The sequence below is a fragment of the Gossypium raimondii genome, chromosome 5, assembly GCF_025698545.1.
Source record: "Gossypium raimondii isolate GPD5lz chromosome 5, ASM2569854v1, whole genome shotgun sequence".
Lineage (NCBI taxonomy): Eukaryota > Viridiplantae > Streptophyta > Magnoliopsida > Malvales > Malvaceae > Gossypium > Gossypium raimondii.
Window position 1 is genome coordinate 27,082,936 of NC_068569.1, and position 15,302 is coordinate 27,098,237.

Genomic DNA, 15,302 nt, shown 5'->3' on the forward strand with positions numbered 1-15,302 from the left:
TTATGTTGCATATGCATAAGGGAATTATGAAAGGATGAACATACGACAGTTTATATTGCATATATGTTTGTCCGCTGTGAATTCACAAATTAGCAGATTCCAACTGCGACCTTTAAATGGAGTAACCATAACTTTCTCTAACAGCTTTTATTTCCGAGGGGTTGTGGAACCTCAACCATACGATAGCTTGTCTACACCCATATGTATAAGTGGTGTGAAAAGGTAGAGGGGGTTCTAAAGAACCCCCTATTTGGTGTGTTAGTGGTCGAGGGTAGGATTTTCGAATGCAATATGATATGCTGTATGACTGTTAAATGACACACAATGCATTCTCATTGGAAAGTACACAATGATTCGTCCGAATTGATAAGTGTGCATTGTGAATGATACTACATATAATTGTGTTACTAAATTGAATTCGTTTGAATGTTGATTGTTCTACTTATCTAGAGTAATAGAAACTGAATTGCTTCATTGTATTATTAGGATTTTTATATAAATGTAATTATTATGGTTAACATGCATTTTGAATATTGATTGGATTTATTTTATAGGGTCTCCCACTGAGCCTGTTAAGCTCACTTCCCTATTTTCTATCTTTTCAGATAATCCAATAGACTAGGACGCAGACTCAACTCATGGAGGGTCTCAGCTTATCGTGGTCTAAAGAATGCTATTATTATCATTATTGTTGTTGTAATACTCAATTTTTGCCCGGCCTATATTAAAACAAAAAAATCCAAAAGTCTAAAAATAATAATTAGCCCAAACCCTAAAATTACATTGGCCTGAAAAAAACAAAAAAATAATAACCCTATAAGTCCAATTTACAAAACCCATTTCCGTGGCCCAACAATCAGTAAACCACCCAAAACCCTAAACGCCTTTCAACCTCTGTCGCTCCCACGCACAGCAGCTCCCACGTGCACCTCTACGCCATCTGGCCATGCTCCTGCAACAGAACAAACAACTGGCGACAGCAAGCAAAGTAAGAAAAATAGAATAAACAGCAAAAAAAAAGTAATTAGATAACAAAAATGAAATAATAGAATTAGATGACAGATTTTTATTTTCTTTTTTTGTTGTTTTTTTCTGTTATTTCGGCTATATAAAGCCAAACACGAATCTGTAAAGGGGGATTTTTGGGAATAAAAAAAACACAGAGAATCGACCATTCATGTATCAATCAAAAGCAGAATAGCATTTTTTTAAAAGGCTTTTTTTGTTATTTTTTTCTAATGGATTTTTTTTAAATAGAGAATAAAAAACAACAAAAGAGAGGTTTAGAAGCAAACCTTCGCACTCTGTCGCTGAGAACAACTGAGGTGGTCACTTCCGATGAAAAGTGGCCGGAAGTCGAAAGGTTTACTTTACTTTCGAGTCATTTTAGTGAGAGTTTCGAGAATTTCAAGCCCGAATTCGATTTCAGGAGGGTCGAAATAGTGAAATGGGTTTCTTTGTTATTTTTCGGCCACCGCATACGGTGGCGCCGTCGTCAGTGGCTGGCGCAACGGCTGAAGGCCAGACCCTAGGCCGGTGCCCGGAAAGGTTGAGAGCATTTTCAGATTTTTTTTAAGGGAAGGGGGGAGATAATGATTTTTTTGGAAAATTGTTGGCTTCTATAGGCGTGTGAAACGGCGTCGTTTTTGCCCAACTCCCAAACGCCTAAAACAGCGTCGTATTGAGCCGCCCGATCCGCCTAACCCGCTCCAGGCCAGGATCCACGTGTTTTCATTGGAAAGGCTAATTGCACCTTTAGCCCTTCCGCTTTTTTAATGTTTTTCAATGAAGTATTTTTTATTTCTGATTTCTCCCCTGAGATTTTGTTTTATTTTCAATTTAGTCCTATTATTGTTATTTTTATTATTATTAAACTAATTAGTTTATTATCATTATTATTATTGCTATTATTATTTTTCTTTATATATTTTTTCTGTATATATTTTTTCTGTTTCATTTTATTATTATATCTTTTTTCTTACTATTTTTTTAAAGTACATAGTTATTATTTAATGATATTTTAGTATTTAAAACTGTTCTCGTTTTCTTATATTTTTATTCATTTATTTTCTTTATTGTTATTATTTTTTACTTATTATTTATTTATTTATTTATTTATTTATGTATCCATTATTATTTTAAAAATGTCTTAGTTCTATTTGTTTGTTTACTTTTTGTCTATATAATTGACTTGTCCTTTTTATTTATTTATCTTATTTTTGTTGTTAGTTTGCTCGTTTTTATATTTTATTGATTTACATGTTGCATTCTCTTTTCATTATCATTGTGTGGTTCCCATTGTTATTTCATTCAATTTTACGTTATTTCATTTGCTCACTATTTGATTATCGACATTATCATCATAGTGTCTTATGTTAATTATCATCTTAATATTTTGATTGTGTTATCACCTTACGTTATTTTATTGCTTTTTAAATTCGCATCATGAATTTCACCTGGCACATAAAATCCTCTTAAATAAGCAAAATTTCGTGTTTAAATTTGAAAAGGCCGTGCCCTAACTTACGGGGTTTTGACTTTCTCGATAAATCCAAACACACAAACCTTTTCAAACTTAAGTTTTTAAACGCTCTCGAGAATTAACTAAAGATCGTGTTCTAACTTATGGGACATGATCTCTTTTCTAAACCTGAGATAGTCAAATATCTTTTTAAATAAGTAAAATTTTTGGCATTTATTCTCGTATCGGGAATCTAAGACATTGTGTCTTAACTTACTGGATGTAATTCTCTTTCTCAATTAACGTAAAATATGCCCTTTCTAAAAAAATTCAATATTTTAATAAAAGATCGTACTTCAAAGTTTTCAATTCTCGACACTAAGACATTAATTAATCAACTAGGTACCAATTTTGGGAGTTACGAGGGTGCTAATCCTGCCTCGTACGTAATTGACTCCCAAACCCATTTTTCTGAATTTCACGAACCAAAATCATTGTTTTAATAAAATCAAATCATTTCTTAAAAGCAACCACTTTTCGAGGTGACCCGATCACACCTCATCAAAAAAGGATTAGTGGCGACTCCTGTTTCTTTCGTTTTCAAAATCAAAGTTGACCCCTTTTTATCAAAAAAAATGATTTCAACAGCTTGGCAAATCCGCTGGGGAAATATATAAGAGAGTCAAGTCACAAGTTGATTATTTCTTGTCATTTTGTTGAGAACTGAAAAATTGGTTTAAATTTACGATCATTTTGTTGCATGTCATCCGTTTTGTTACAATTTTCATCATTTTGATTTATTATCGCTTTACTAGTTTAAATTTTTGATACGTTTCTGCACATTACATCGCATTACCACTCGATTATACCCTTTTATGTGGGAGTGAGAAATTAGCCCTTCTGGAGGTCTTTACCTCCGTGCAAGATAGTGGATTGCTTTCAGGATACATCCATACCTATGTCTTTGTGATATTTTCATCTCCGTGCAGCCATAGGAAAATGTATTCCCCTGAACTGAACTTGGTCCATATGAGCCTATAATGGGTGAGGGTCGAGGAATCTACAAGTTCGGGTACCCTTTCTTTAGAACTGAGCTGCATATAGTGAACCCTAAGAGCCTACCCTAGGTAGAACCACTCCGAACCATTAGTGGTCACTCGAATAGGTGTTCTATTTATTCTTGCTTGCTTTTGCTTTGTACTGACCTGTTTCATTATGTTTCAGTTATGATGGCATTACATTTTCATCATAGAAAATAGGTGTTGATTCACGTTCAGTTGCTAAACAAGTAGCTTGTAATGGAACATAGATTTCTTGATAAAATGAAAAATAATACGGCTGTCCAAATATGTTTCGAGAAAACACAACAAGAGAATGGGTGATAGTTTAATGGAGGACTACACGACTTTGCTCCGTTGCCCGAGGATTCAAGTTGACAAAGATTATTTGAGAGTCGTCAAGAAACTAATGAGTATCACGACGATGAGTGAGCAATGACCCGCGGCCCAAATCAAGCAAAAAGGAGCTAGTAGAGGCATCCATTAGAAAATTAACAAGATTTATCTTAACATTCAGATGAAGAAAAGGATTGATTTCTTCTCTTAGAGTATGAGGGCAAAGCCGTATATATATCTGCTTTATATAAAAAGATCTATTTTCTAGTAAAGTTGTTCTAATGGAATTGAATCAGAATCAACGTCTTTTTGCATTCATTTCATTCATGCATTAGCATTGCATTATATCATATGCATTAAATCTTATAAAAGGACCCTAAAATCTTGGCAGTTATCCTGGAATATTGATACACGAGGAAAACTAAAGAAATGGACCAAAGGTTGGAGAAATTAGAGCAAATGCAAATACAAATACAAGAGCAATTGGCCAAAATTTAATAAGATATGAGGGATCAGATTCTAGAATTCCAAAGAAATGTGATGAGCCAGTTAACCTAGTTATTGGCTAGAGGGTCAGAAAAAGGAAAAAACCTAGCGATTCACTTAAGGGATGATAATGAGGACCCTACATATTCCCCAGGTTCTACCCCGATAAGTGTCCTGGTCTAGCCAAACGCGCATCCACAAGGGGCACCCCTTAATATCAGACCCCAACCATATCAGGTCGATACCTCGACACCAATGAACTACTCGACAGGCTCATGTTCTAATCTGAGAGGCAATCTAACCAATCTTGTTATCATTGATGATCTAGCGGAAACAAAACCTGTAAGAGTAGAGCCGTCACAACAAATTGAAGATAGTTAAAAACAGAAAAGGTAAGAGTGGAATTCTCAAATCAATACTTTAAAGGACCTAAGGAAGAAGGAGAATGAGGTGAATAATGCAAGTGGGTAGAACATTGGTTACTCAAAACCAATCACTGTGGGCCAGCCTAAGACAGAAACCACTAACCATTAGGGCCCCTCAAGGTAAGAATCTTACACGAGGACAAATACAGAAAGGCCTTAGTTCATGCCTATACCAATGACGTATAGAGAGCTATATCAAAACCTGTTTGACGCACATGTAGAATCCCCCTTCTACATGAAACTAATGCAAACCCCATTCCCTAAATGGTATGACAAAAATGCCCACTGTGAATACCATGTAAGAATTACGGGGCATTCTATAGAAAATTACACTGCCTTTAAAAAGCTAGTCAAAAGGCTCATCAATTTGGGTATTGTCAAATTCGATGATTTATCCAGTACAAAAAATTCGCTACCCAATCATGCTGATAATGGAGTAAATATGATGAGTGAAAATATGGGTAGAAGAATCAAAGAAGATATTGTAGAAGTAAAACTCCTTTGAGATGGGTTTGGAAGGAGATGACAAGAAGAGGGTTAGTCATTTCAGATTCAGGAGGAAGCCATAAAAGACAAGGAACTATTGTGAGTTCCATTACAAGAAAGGGTATGAGATCTAATAGTGCATGGAATTCAGGGCCTTAGTTCAAAGCATGATGAACAATAAAGAGCTGAATTTTTGTGAAGAAATTAAAAAAGAGAAAAGCCTATGTACAATGTTGGGAAATGTTTTGAACATTTCCAGTACAATGTTGGGAAATTCACTACCCACAGTCCCTTTGTTCAAAACACTTCCAGTACAATGTTGGGAAATTCGCTACCCAATGATAGCCAAATTAATCACGAGGTTTCAGTGCTGCTGGTCTACCATTGAAGGGGGTTATATCAGATATCCTATAAACACCAATTTTTGGAAGATAAAACCTATGTGCCTCCTCCATTTCTTTACAAATTTTCCATATGTGGGGTATGGATGTGATGGGGCCAATCTCGTCAAAAGCTTTTAACCAATATTGATTCATCTTTGTGGTCTTCAATTACTTCACTAAAAGGGTGAAAATAGGTTCATATGCCAATGTTACAAGGTCAAAGTCATTAAATTCCAATTTCAAAAAAAAAGATCAGACGCCATAGACAGCAAAAAAATAAAACAAGGGTCGTGGGAAAGATGATCGAGACTTGTAAAGAATGGCATAAAAAAGTTACCATTTACCCTCTATGCTCATTAAACGTCAGCTAGGACCTTTGCTGGGGTAACACCTGGCTCACTAGTTTATGAAATGTTGAACCTAATCAAAGAAAAAAGGGTTAAAAGCTTTTCGTCACGATCAGATGATGTGAGCTTACGACAAAGAGATTCATTCTAGAGAATTCCACGAAGGGGACCTGATGTTGAAAAAGATCCTTCTTATACAAAAAGATTTTAAAGGAAAGTGGATGCCAAACTGGGAAGGACCTTATGTTGTAAAGAAGGCTTGTTCTGGAGGAGCATTGATATTGACCGAGATGGATGCCAAAGGCTTGCCCAATTCGGTGAATTTAGATTCAGTCAAGAAGTATTTTACTTGAAAGGGGAGAGGCCAAGGTGAAAACCCGCAAAAGGCGCCTTGAAAAAAAATAAAAAAAATCACAAAAAAAGAGAAGAAAGAAAGATATGAGAGGCCAAGGTGAAAACTCACAAAGGGCACTTTAAGACCAAAGGGGTTTTGAGTTGAAAACCAGAAAAGGGCGGCTCAAATCTTTGATCAAAAGTGAGGCATGTGGTAGCCTTGCTATGCCTAAATTAACAGTGAAGAAGTATGCTACATCTGAGGGCATTGACAAAGTACTCAAGATCCCCTAAACACATATTAAGCTCAAAATGGTCCTCAAGAAGTTCGTACCGAGAAGCTTAGGCTGCGATATCTAGGGCACCTAGTTTTCCATCTTACCCATTTTTGAATTTGCTATATTTGATTACCTTATTCTTTTCAAGATACGCCCCAATCAATTTATTTTATTTGCGTTGGCTATTTTTTGTTAATTTAACTATTTTGAGCTATGCTACTAATTAATTTCCTTCTTGTCCATTGTTATGATTTTTTCAAGCATTTTATATTGAAATAACGATTAATGGACTAATAATATTTTCATAAAAGGAGTTTCGTATATTACTCTAGAAGTTTCTAAATAATACAGGAACTTGAAGCAGGACTATTGTTTAGAATTCACCAAGTTTAAAGGTTGAAATATCTGAGGAGGAAGTCTAAATTAAGACTTTCTCTTTGGATTTTGTTGTCAAGAATATTGATTAAACAAAACGACAAGATGTCGTAAAGCTTCAATGAACAAGCAAGCAATGATCACCAACCAATAACAGGAGGTTATTCTTGAAGAAGAAAATTCTAATTTTGTGAATAAACATTTGGTTACGACACCTTAGGAATGGTGTAAAAGATCGGAGAGATTCTCATTCTGAATCTTTGAATTACAATAGATTGAGAAAGAGCCAGATCTTGTACTCCTAAATTACAATAGGAGGAAGATGGTACAAATTTTATGTCCCAATAGATTGAACCTTAAAAATTACAGTGGGGGCAATCTGATTAAGTGTTTCTTTGGAGATACTAGCCGAACAAGATGGCATCATGATACATCGGTGACAAAACCTTAATGAACAATGGGTAATGACGACCTAAGCGTTAAAGAGAGATCATTCTCAAAAAATGACATTTTGCATTCCGCATTCATCCATACACATCTAGTTAAGAGATTTTGATTCATTCTGATAATAACATCCTAATCACTAGGCATAAATAGGTCCATGAAATGGATTCTATAGGTCATGTTCCCTAGAGAACAGATCAATAAAGTTACACATACCCCTGAAGTTGCAGTGGGATGAATTGAAGTTATTACAGTGAATCTTATTTCCCTGGTGTTGCAATGGAACCGATTAAAGCTAAAGGTAAAAAATCTTGTTTCCATGGTGTTACAGTGGAATAGATTAAAGCTAAGGTAGAGCAGATTAAAGCTGAAGGCAGTGAATCCTATCTCCATGGCGTTACAATGGAGCGGATTAAAGCTAAAAGCAGCGAATCATATCTCCTTGGCATTACAATGGAATAGATTAAAGCTAAAGGTAGCGAATCTTGTTTCCCTGGCATTGTAGTGGAGCAGATTAAAGCTGAAAGCAACGAATCTTATATCCCTGGCGTTAAGACTAAAGGCAGTGAATCTTATTTCCCTGGCATTGCAGTGGAACAGATTAAAGCTAAAGGTAGCAAATCTTGTTTCCCTAGCATTGTAGTGGAATAGATTAAAGATGAAGTAGAGCGGATTAAAGCTGAAGACAACGAATCCTATCTCCTTGGCGTTACAGTGGAACAGATTAAAGCTAAAAGTAGCGAATCTTGTTTCCCTGGCGTTACAGCGAAACAGATTAAAGCTAAAGGTAGCGAATCTTGTTTCCCTGGTGTTGCAACAGAACAGATTAAAGCTAAAGGCAGCAAATCTTATCTCCCTGGTGCAGACTGAAGAAAGCAAGTCTTATCCCCCTGAAGTTGCAGTGGGGCAAACTGAAGATGGCGAATCTTATCTCCCTAAAGTTACAGTGAAGCAGATTAAAACCAATAATCCTATCTCTCTAAAGTTACAGTGGAGCGGATTAAAGTTATAACTCTTATCTCCCTGAAGTTACAGTGGAGCAGACTAAATAAACCAATCTTATCTCCCTGAAGTTACAGTGGAGCAGATTGAAGAAACAATCCTATCTCCCTGAAGTTGCAGCAGAGTAGATTGAAATGATGGATCTTATCTCTCTGAAGTTGTAGTAGAGCAGATCGCATCAAGTCTTATCTCCCTGAAGTTACAATGAAGCAGACTGAATAAACCAATCTTATCTCCCTGAATTTGCAGTGGAGCAGATTGAAGAAACAATTCTATCTCTCTGAAGTTGCAGCGGAGCAGATTAAAATGATGGATCTTATCTCTCTGAAGTTACAGTAGAGAATATCGCATCAGGTCTTATTTCCTTGAAATTACAGTTGAAGCTACAAGTCTTATCTCCCTGAAGTTGCAGTGGGGCAGACTGAAGATAGCAAATGTTCCCTTGAAGAGCTACAAATCCTATCTCCCTAATGTTATGGTGGAGCGGATCGAAGCACCAATTCCTATACATCTGAAGATGCAGTAGGTTGGAATGAGACTACTTAAAGAGGAAGAGTACCAAGGTCCAGCACGACCGGGCAAAACTGGTCATTTTTAAAGTCTTTGCCTCATTTCTGTTACACGACAATGAGCTAAGAGGGGCAGCAGTAATACCCAATTTTTTCCCGGCCTGTATTAAAACCAAAAAATCTAAAAGTCCAAAAATAATAATTACCCCAAACCCTAAAATTATATTGGCCCGAAATAAAACAAAAAAATAATAACCCTGTAAGCCCAATTTACAAAACCCATTTTCGTGGCCCAACAATCAGCAAACCACACCAAAACCCTAAACGCCTTTCAGCCTCTACCGCTCCCACACACAGCAGCTCCCACGTGCGCCTCCATGCCATCTGGCCATGCTCCTACAATAGAACAAACAAGCGGCAATAGCAAGCCAAGCAAGGAAAATAGAATAAACAGCAAAAAAAAAAGCAATTAGATTACAAAAAAAAGAAATAACAGAATTAGAGGACGGATTTTTATTTTCCTTTTTTGTTGTTTTCTCTATTATTTCGGCTATATAAAGCCAAACACGAATCTGTAAAGGGGGATTTTTGGGAATAAAAAAACGCAGAGAATCGAGTATTCAAGTATCAATCAAAAGCAGAATAACATTTTTTTAAAAGGTTTTTTTGTTATTTTTTTTCAAATGGATTTATTTTTTTAAATAGAGAATAAAAAACACCAAAAAAGAGGTTTAGATGGAAAACCTTCGTGCTCCGTCACCGAGAATGGTTGAGGTGGTCACTTCCGATGAAAAGTGGCCAGAAGTCGAAAGGTTTACTTTACTTTCGAGTCGTTTTCGTGAGGATTTCAGGAATTTCGAGCCCGGATTCGGTTTTAGGAGGGTCGAAATAGTGAAAGGGGGTTCTTTTTTATTTTCCAGCCACAGCGTACGGCAGCGCCGTCGCCGGTGACTAGTGGCCGGCGCAATGGCCGATGGCCGGTGCCCAGAAAGGTTCAGAGCATTTTCAGATTTTTTTTGAAGGGAAGGGGGGAGAAAATGATTTTTTTTTGGAAAATTGTTGGCTTATATATGAGCGTGAAATGGCGCCGTTTTGGCCCAACTCCCAAACACCTAAAACGGCGTCGTATGGAGCCACCCGATCTGCCCGACCCGCTCCAGGCCACGATCCGCGTTGTTTCATTGGAAGGGCTAATTGCACCTTTAGCCCTTCTGCTTTTTTAATGTTTTTCAATCAAGTATTTTTTTTTAATTTTACTCCGTGGTTTTTCTACGATTTCAGTTTAGTCCACGCTGAAACTATGTCGTTCTGGGGGGAAAGGAAAAATTATCCTTTCAGTCCCTCCATGTTTCGCGCGCGTCACAATTTAATCCTTCGCCTTATTTTTTTCGATTTCTCCCCTAAGATTTTGTTTTATTTTCAATTTAGTCTTGTTATTGTTATTTTTATTATTATTAAACTAATTAGTTTATTATCATTATTATTATTGCTATTATTATTTTTATTTATATATATTTTCTGTTTCATTTTATTATTATATTTTTTCTTACTATTTTTTAAAGTACATAGTTATTATTTAATGATATTTTAGTATTTAAAACTATTCTCGTTTTCTTATATTTTTATTCATTTATTTTCTTTATTGTTATTATTGTTTTACTTAATATTTATTTATTTATTTATTTATCCATTATTATTTTAAAAATGTCTTAGTTCTATTTGTTTCTTTACTTTTTTTTATATAATTGACTTGTCCTTTTTATTTATTTATCTTATTTTTGTTGTTAATTTGCTCGTTTTTATATTTTATTGACTTTCATGTTGCATTCTCTTTTCATTATCATCATTGTGTGGTTCCCATTGTTATTTCATTCAATTTTACGTTATTTCATTTGCTTATTTTGTGGTCGCAATTTGATTATCGACATTATAATCATAGTGTCTTATGTTAATTATCATCTTAATATTTTGATTGTGTTATCACCTTAAGTTATTTTATTGCTTTTTTAAATTTGCATCATGATTTTCACCTGGCACATAAAATCCTCTTAAATAAGCAAAATTTTGTGTTTAAATTTGAAAAGATCGTGCCCTAACTTACGGGGTCTCGACTTTCTCGATAAATCCAAACACACAAACCTTTTCAAACTTAAGTTTTTAAACGGTCTCGGGAATTAACTAAAGATCGTGTTCTAACTTACGGGACATGATCTCTTTTCTAAACCCGAGATAGTCAAATATCTTTTTAAATAAGTAAAATTCTTGGCATTTATTCTCGTATCGGTAATCTAAGACATTGTGTCCTAACTTACGGGATGTAATACTCTTTCTCGATTAACGTAAAATATGTCATTTCTCAAAAATTTTCAATATTTTAATAAAGTGTCGTACTTCAAAGTTTCCAATTCTCGACACTAAGACATTAATTAATCAACTAGGTATGAATTTTGAGCGTTACGAGGGTGCTAATCCTTCCTTGTACGTAACCGACTCCCGAACCCGTTTTTCTGAATTTTGCAGACCAAAATCATTATTTTAATAAAATCAAATCGTTTATTAAAAGCAACCACTTTTCGAGATGACCAGATCACACCTCATCAAAAAAGGATTTGTGGCGACTCCCGTTTCTTTTGTTTTCAAAATCAAAGTCGACCCCTTTCTATCAAAAAAATGATTTCGGCAATTATTATTATTATTGTTATTATTATTATCCTTATTATTATCCTTATAATTATTGTCGTTATTATTTATGGATTCTATGATTGGGATATAGGTTTTACAAGTTGTTCATTTAGGATGCATAATATGAATTATTTGGAAATCTTATAATTAGATGAACTGTTACTTATAAATATTATTAGGGTTTTATAGATGAATTTCAGTACAGATCTTAATTATACATATGCCTAATATGAAACATGTTTATTTATTTTAAGGGTGTGTTAATAAATTGCCATTGCGACATTCTTGATAATCTTGTTAGAAGATTCACTTGAATATAAAAACAGGTTTAGAATCGAAAATTTGAATTAAAAATGAGCGAGTCACTTAGGTGGCTAATGTAATCTACTCGGCTCGCGTCTACCGTTTAGGCCGAGTTGGGGAGGTTACAAATTCAATCGTCAATTCAGCTAGTTTTTTAATTAGTGAAATTGGTCCATAACAATTCACAATTCAATCAGTCTAACACTATTTTCTAAATTGATATCCCGACCAATTGATTCAAACTCTATTATCCCCTTCCTAATATTATTTTTGAAAAATATTGAAAACAATAATTTTTTAACTCTTATCCTTGTTGAAATCTATATAAACGCAATTTTTTTTCCAAATGGCTTTAGCAATCTTTTAGCAATAACTTTTTAACGAACAATAGAAAAAATTTATTTTAATTTTTGAAAGTTTTTTATTTTATTATTAACAATAAATTTTGTTTTATGTTTTACGCTGCCACTTATGTTTAATTAAATTAAATTAAATTTATGTTATTATATTAGTTATTATCTGAAACATATAATTTATTTATAGTTCCTCCTATGAAAACAATAGTTACCAAATTATTTTCACAGTTTTATTTTTTGAAATAGTTTTCATTTAAATAACTTGTATTTTAATAAATTATTTATTTTCCTGGCCAAAAAAGATATATTTATTTTGCTCGCAAAAGGTTTTTGTTTTAAATTTTAGAAAGTTATCACATTGAGACAAATTTGATTTTTCTTATAAGGAGATAAAATTGATTTTAACTTTGTCCTTCTTTTTATAAAAAAAAGTCAAATGACAAACATTTTGTACTCCTATGTAATTTAATTTTAAATTATTTAATTTTGTAATTATAGAAATGACATAATAGCTTTTGAATCCTCAATATTAATATTTTTGTCAATTTGGTCCTTACTTTCTAAAAGTACATAAAATTTACCTTTTAATGTCTCATCAAAGGCACATTTAAAAGAAATTGGAACTCTTTTTATATTTTAATGAATTTTTAAATTAATTATTTAAAAATTTCTTTTAAATTTAAAGAGTTTTATTCCTTCATAATTTTTTGTAAAAATTTTACACTTTTTAAAATTTTTAGGATTTTCTGAAAATATAAAAATATTTATATTTATTTTTAAAATTAAAAATAAAATTAAAAATATAAATATAAATATTGAAAACTAAAAATTATTTTTTATAATTATAAAATTAGATAAAGAGATCAATGACTTTTAAATAAAAAGTATTGGGACTCAATGTCTCAAAATTAAAGTATAAACAGTAAATTTTAAATTTTAAAATAATATATGAACTTTTAACATATTTAAATCTCTAAAAGATTATATAAAATACACCATCTCATCTACTGTTCGCAAAATTTTAATTTTCAACTGTAAAATAAAATATTATTTTAATAATATGACTAAAACTAATAAAATAATTGAGAAGATCTTCAGGACATTGTTGTTGATTCGATCTTTTCATACCAGAGTGATGAAATAGATGGACACAATTTTAAACACCAAAATACGATTACCTATTTGTTGTTATATATTTTTTAACATCCATGTTATTTTTATATTTATATTTTGAATTTATAATTATTTCTTTTAAGAAGAGATAATTAAGAGTGAAATCAAATATTTTTATTTTTAATTATTGACATGGCATCAACGTAGTAATCTACATATATGTTATGTAATTAAAATTAACAAATATTAAATTTTTTATGAATTATGAGACATTTTAACAGACAATACAAATTAAAAAATATTAATTTATTTTTGCAATAAAATTGAGGTGAAATAAATTATTTTCTAAGATTTAAAGTCACTTCCTGTTATTATATGGTTGGTCAAAATATGAACTCCCCATACGTATATATATTATTCAAACATTTGTCGTCATATGACAGAAACTAGTATATAAAGCAAACGGGTGTGCGAGTTTTGAAGCACCAAGCAAAACTACTAAACCTGTATAAATTTAGTAAGCAACCAAAAGGCAAGAAATTAACTATCATGGCTGCCAATTTAACTTTACCATATGCAGCGGGCATCCCAGCTCCAGCATGCCAGCAGCGTCATAGAAGCATGGTGATCAAGGCGCAGAAAACCAATATCATGGCCAATCCACCTGCAGTACAGCACTGTGAAAAAGCCAGCGGCTTTGGTTCCATACCACGCCATCCTCTTACACAGCCTTCATTCAGTACCAGATGGAACAACACAATGGTGGTGGGTGCTTATCCCGACTTGAAATTAGAAGTTATACCGGGAATTCCAGTATATACAAAAGGTCGGCTTGAGAACTTTTCTGGTGAACTTATGAAGTTGGACGATAAGACCATTTGGGAAGGGCTTCGACCTGAAAAACTCGACAAAGAAATCGAGGATGGACAAACCGGCTTTCTTTTGCAGAAAGCTGACTCGGGAGGTTCAATTGGAGGACTCGAATATGTATTCCCAGGAGATGAATATAAGTGGGTGATTGCTTGGAGCAACGCCAGAAATGATCTCAATAAGGTTTTGTATTCGTAACCTTCAACAACTAACTCAAATTACTATCATTTACAGCTTGTAATTACATATATGCATGTAATCAATTATTCTCATCTACATATCAATTGCAGGTCTACACTGTGATCCTTCGTGACGCCGCTGATTGGAATGAAATCAAACAAAGTCTCGATGCATCCGGCCAAGAAAGCATATTCATCGGCCATAAACATAGCATCCCATACTCTTCAGTCGTTGTGATTGATAAAACCAGCCCTACGCCAACAATGGTGGCAGTACTTCTAAAGGCAGGAGTACCCCTAGCATCCACCAAATCCACTCTGGCAGCCGCCAATATCTCTAAAGACCTTACACAAGCCGACGAACAAATCTCTACGGACCTTATACAAGCCAACGGCGCAAGGGTAGCACCAGATACTCAGGAAGCAGAAAAGCAGATGGCAGCAGGTGGTTAGACACGATCTTGATAAAGTATATAATTAGTTGGCTTTCCTTATCGATCAAACTGTGCTGTGCGGTTATGTAACTATATATTACTATTACAATAAATTTGAAAGCCAGCAGTGTTTCGACTGTTACGGGTGTCTTGGTTATGCAAAATTTCAGAGTATATGTAGCTGATCATATCTGAAAATAAAAAGCCTACTACTATCGTATCATCTAATGTTTGCTCCACCTACTTCGTCCTTCCTTCTAAACAAGTTGTCAGACAAAGTTGAAAATAAAGACTTAAAAACTTTTTTGATAGTATGTTTATCTAGTAATATCTAAAATCCAATAATTCAAAACCATGACTCCCCAGTTAACCAACAATATTACAACTTGTTTAAATGGAGTATGTAGCTGATATTTCCTTTGAATAGGTTAAATAATTTAGA

At 33.8% G+C, this 15,302-nt stretch overlaps 1 protein-coding gene across 1 annotated transcript; it reads left to right on the forward strand.

The window, feature by feature from the left end:
* The first annotated feature begins 13,854 nt into the window (after positions 1-13,854).
* Positions 13,855-15,088, forward strand: LOC105765886 (uncharacterized). Its single transcript, XM_012585155.1, has 2 exons — positions 13,855-14,430; positions 14,538-15,088. Exons 1-2 carry the CDS (start codon positions 13,927-13,929, stop codon positions 14,877-14,879), a joined length of 846 nt encoding a protein of 281 aa, XP_012440609.1. The 5' UTR covers positions 13,855-13,926; the 3' UTR covers positions 14,880-15,088.
* Positions 15,089-15,302: the final 214 nt, after the last annotated feature.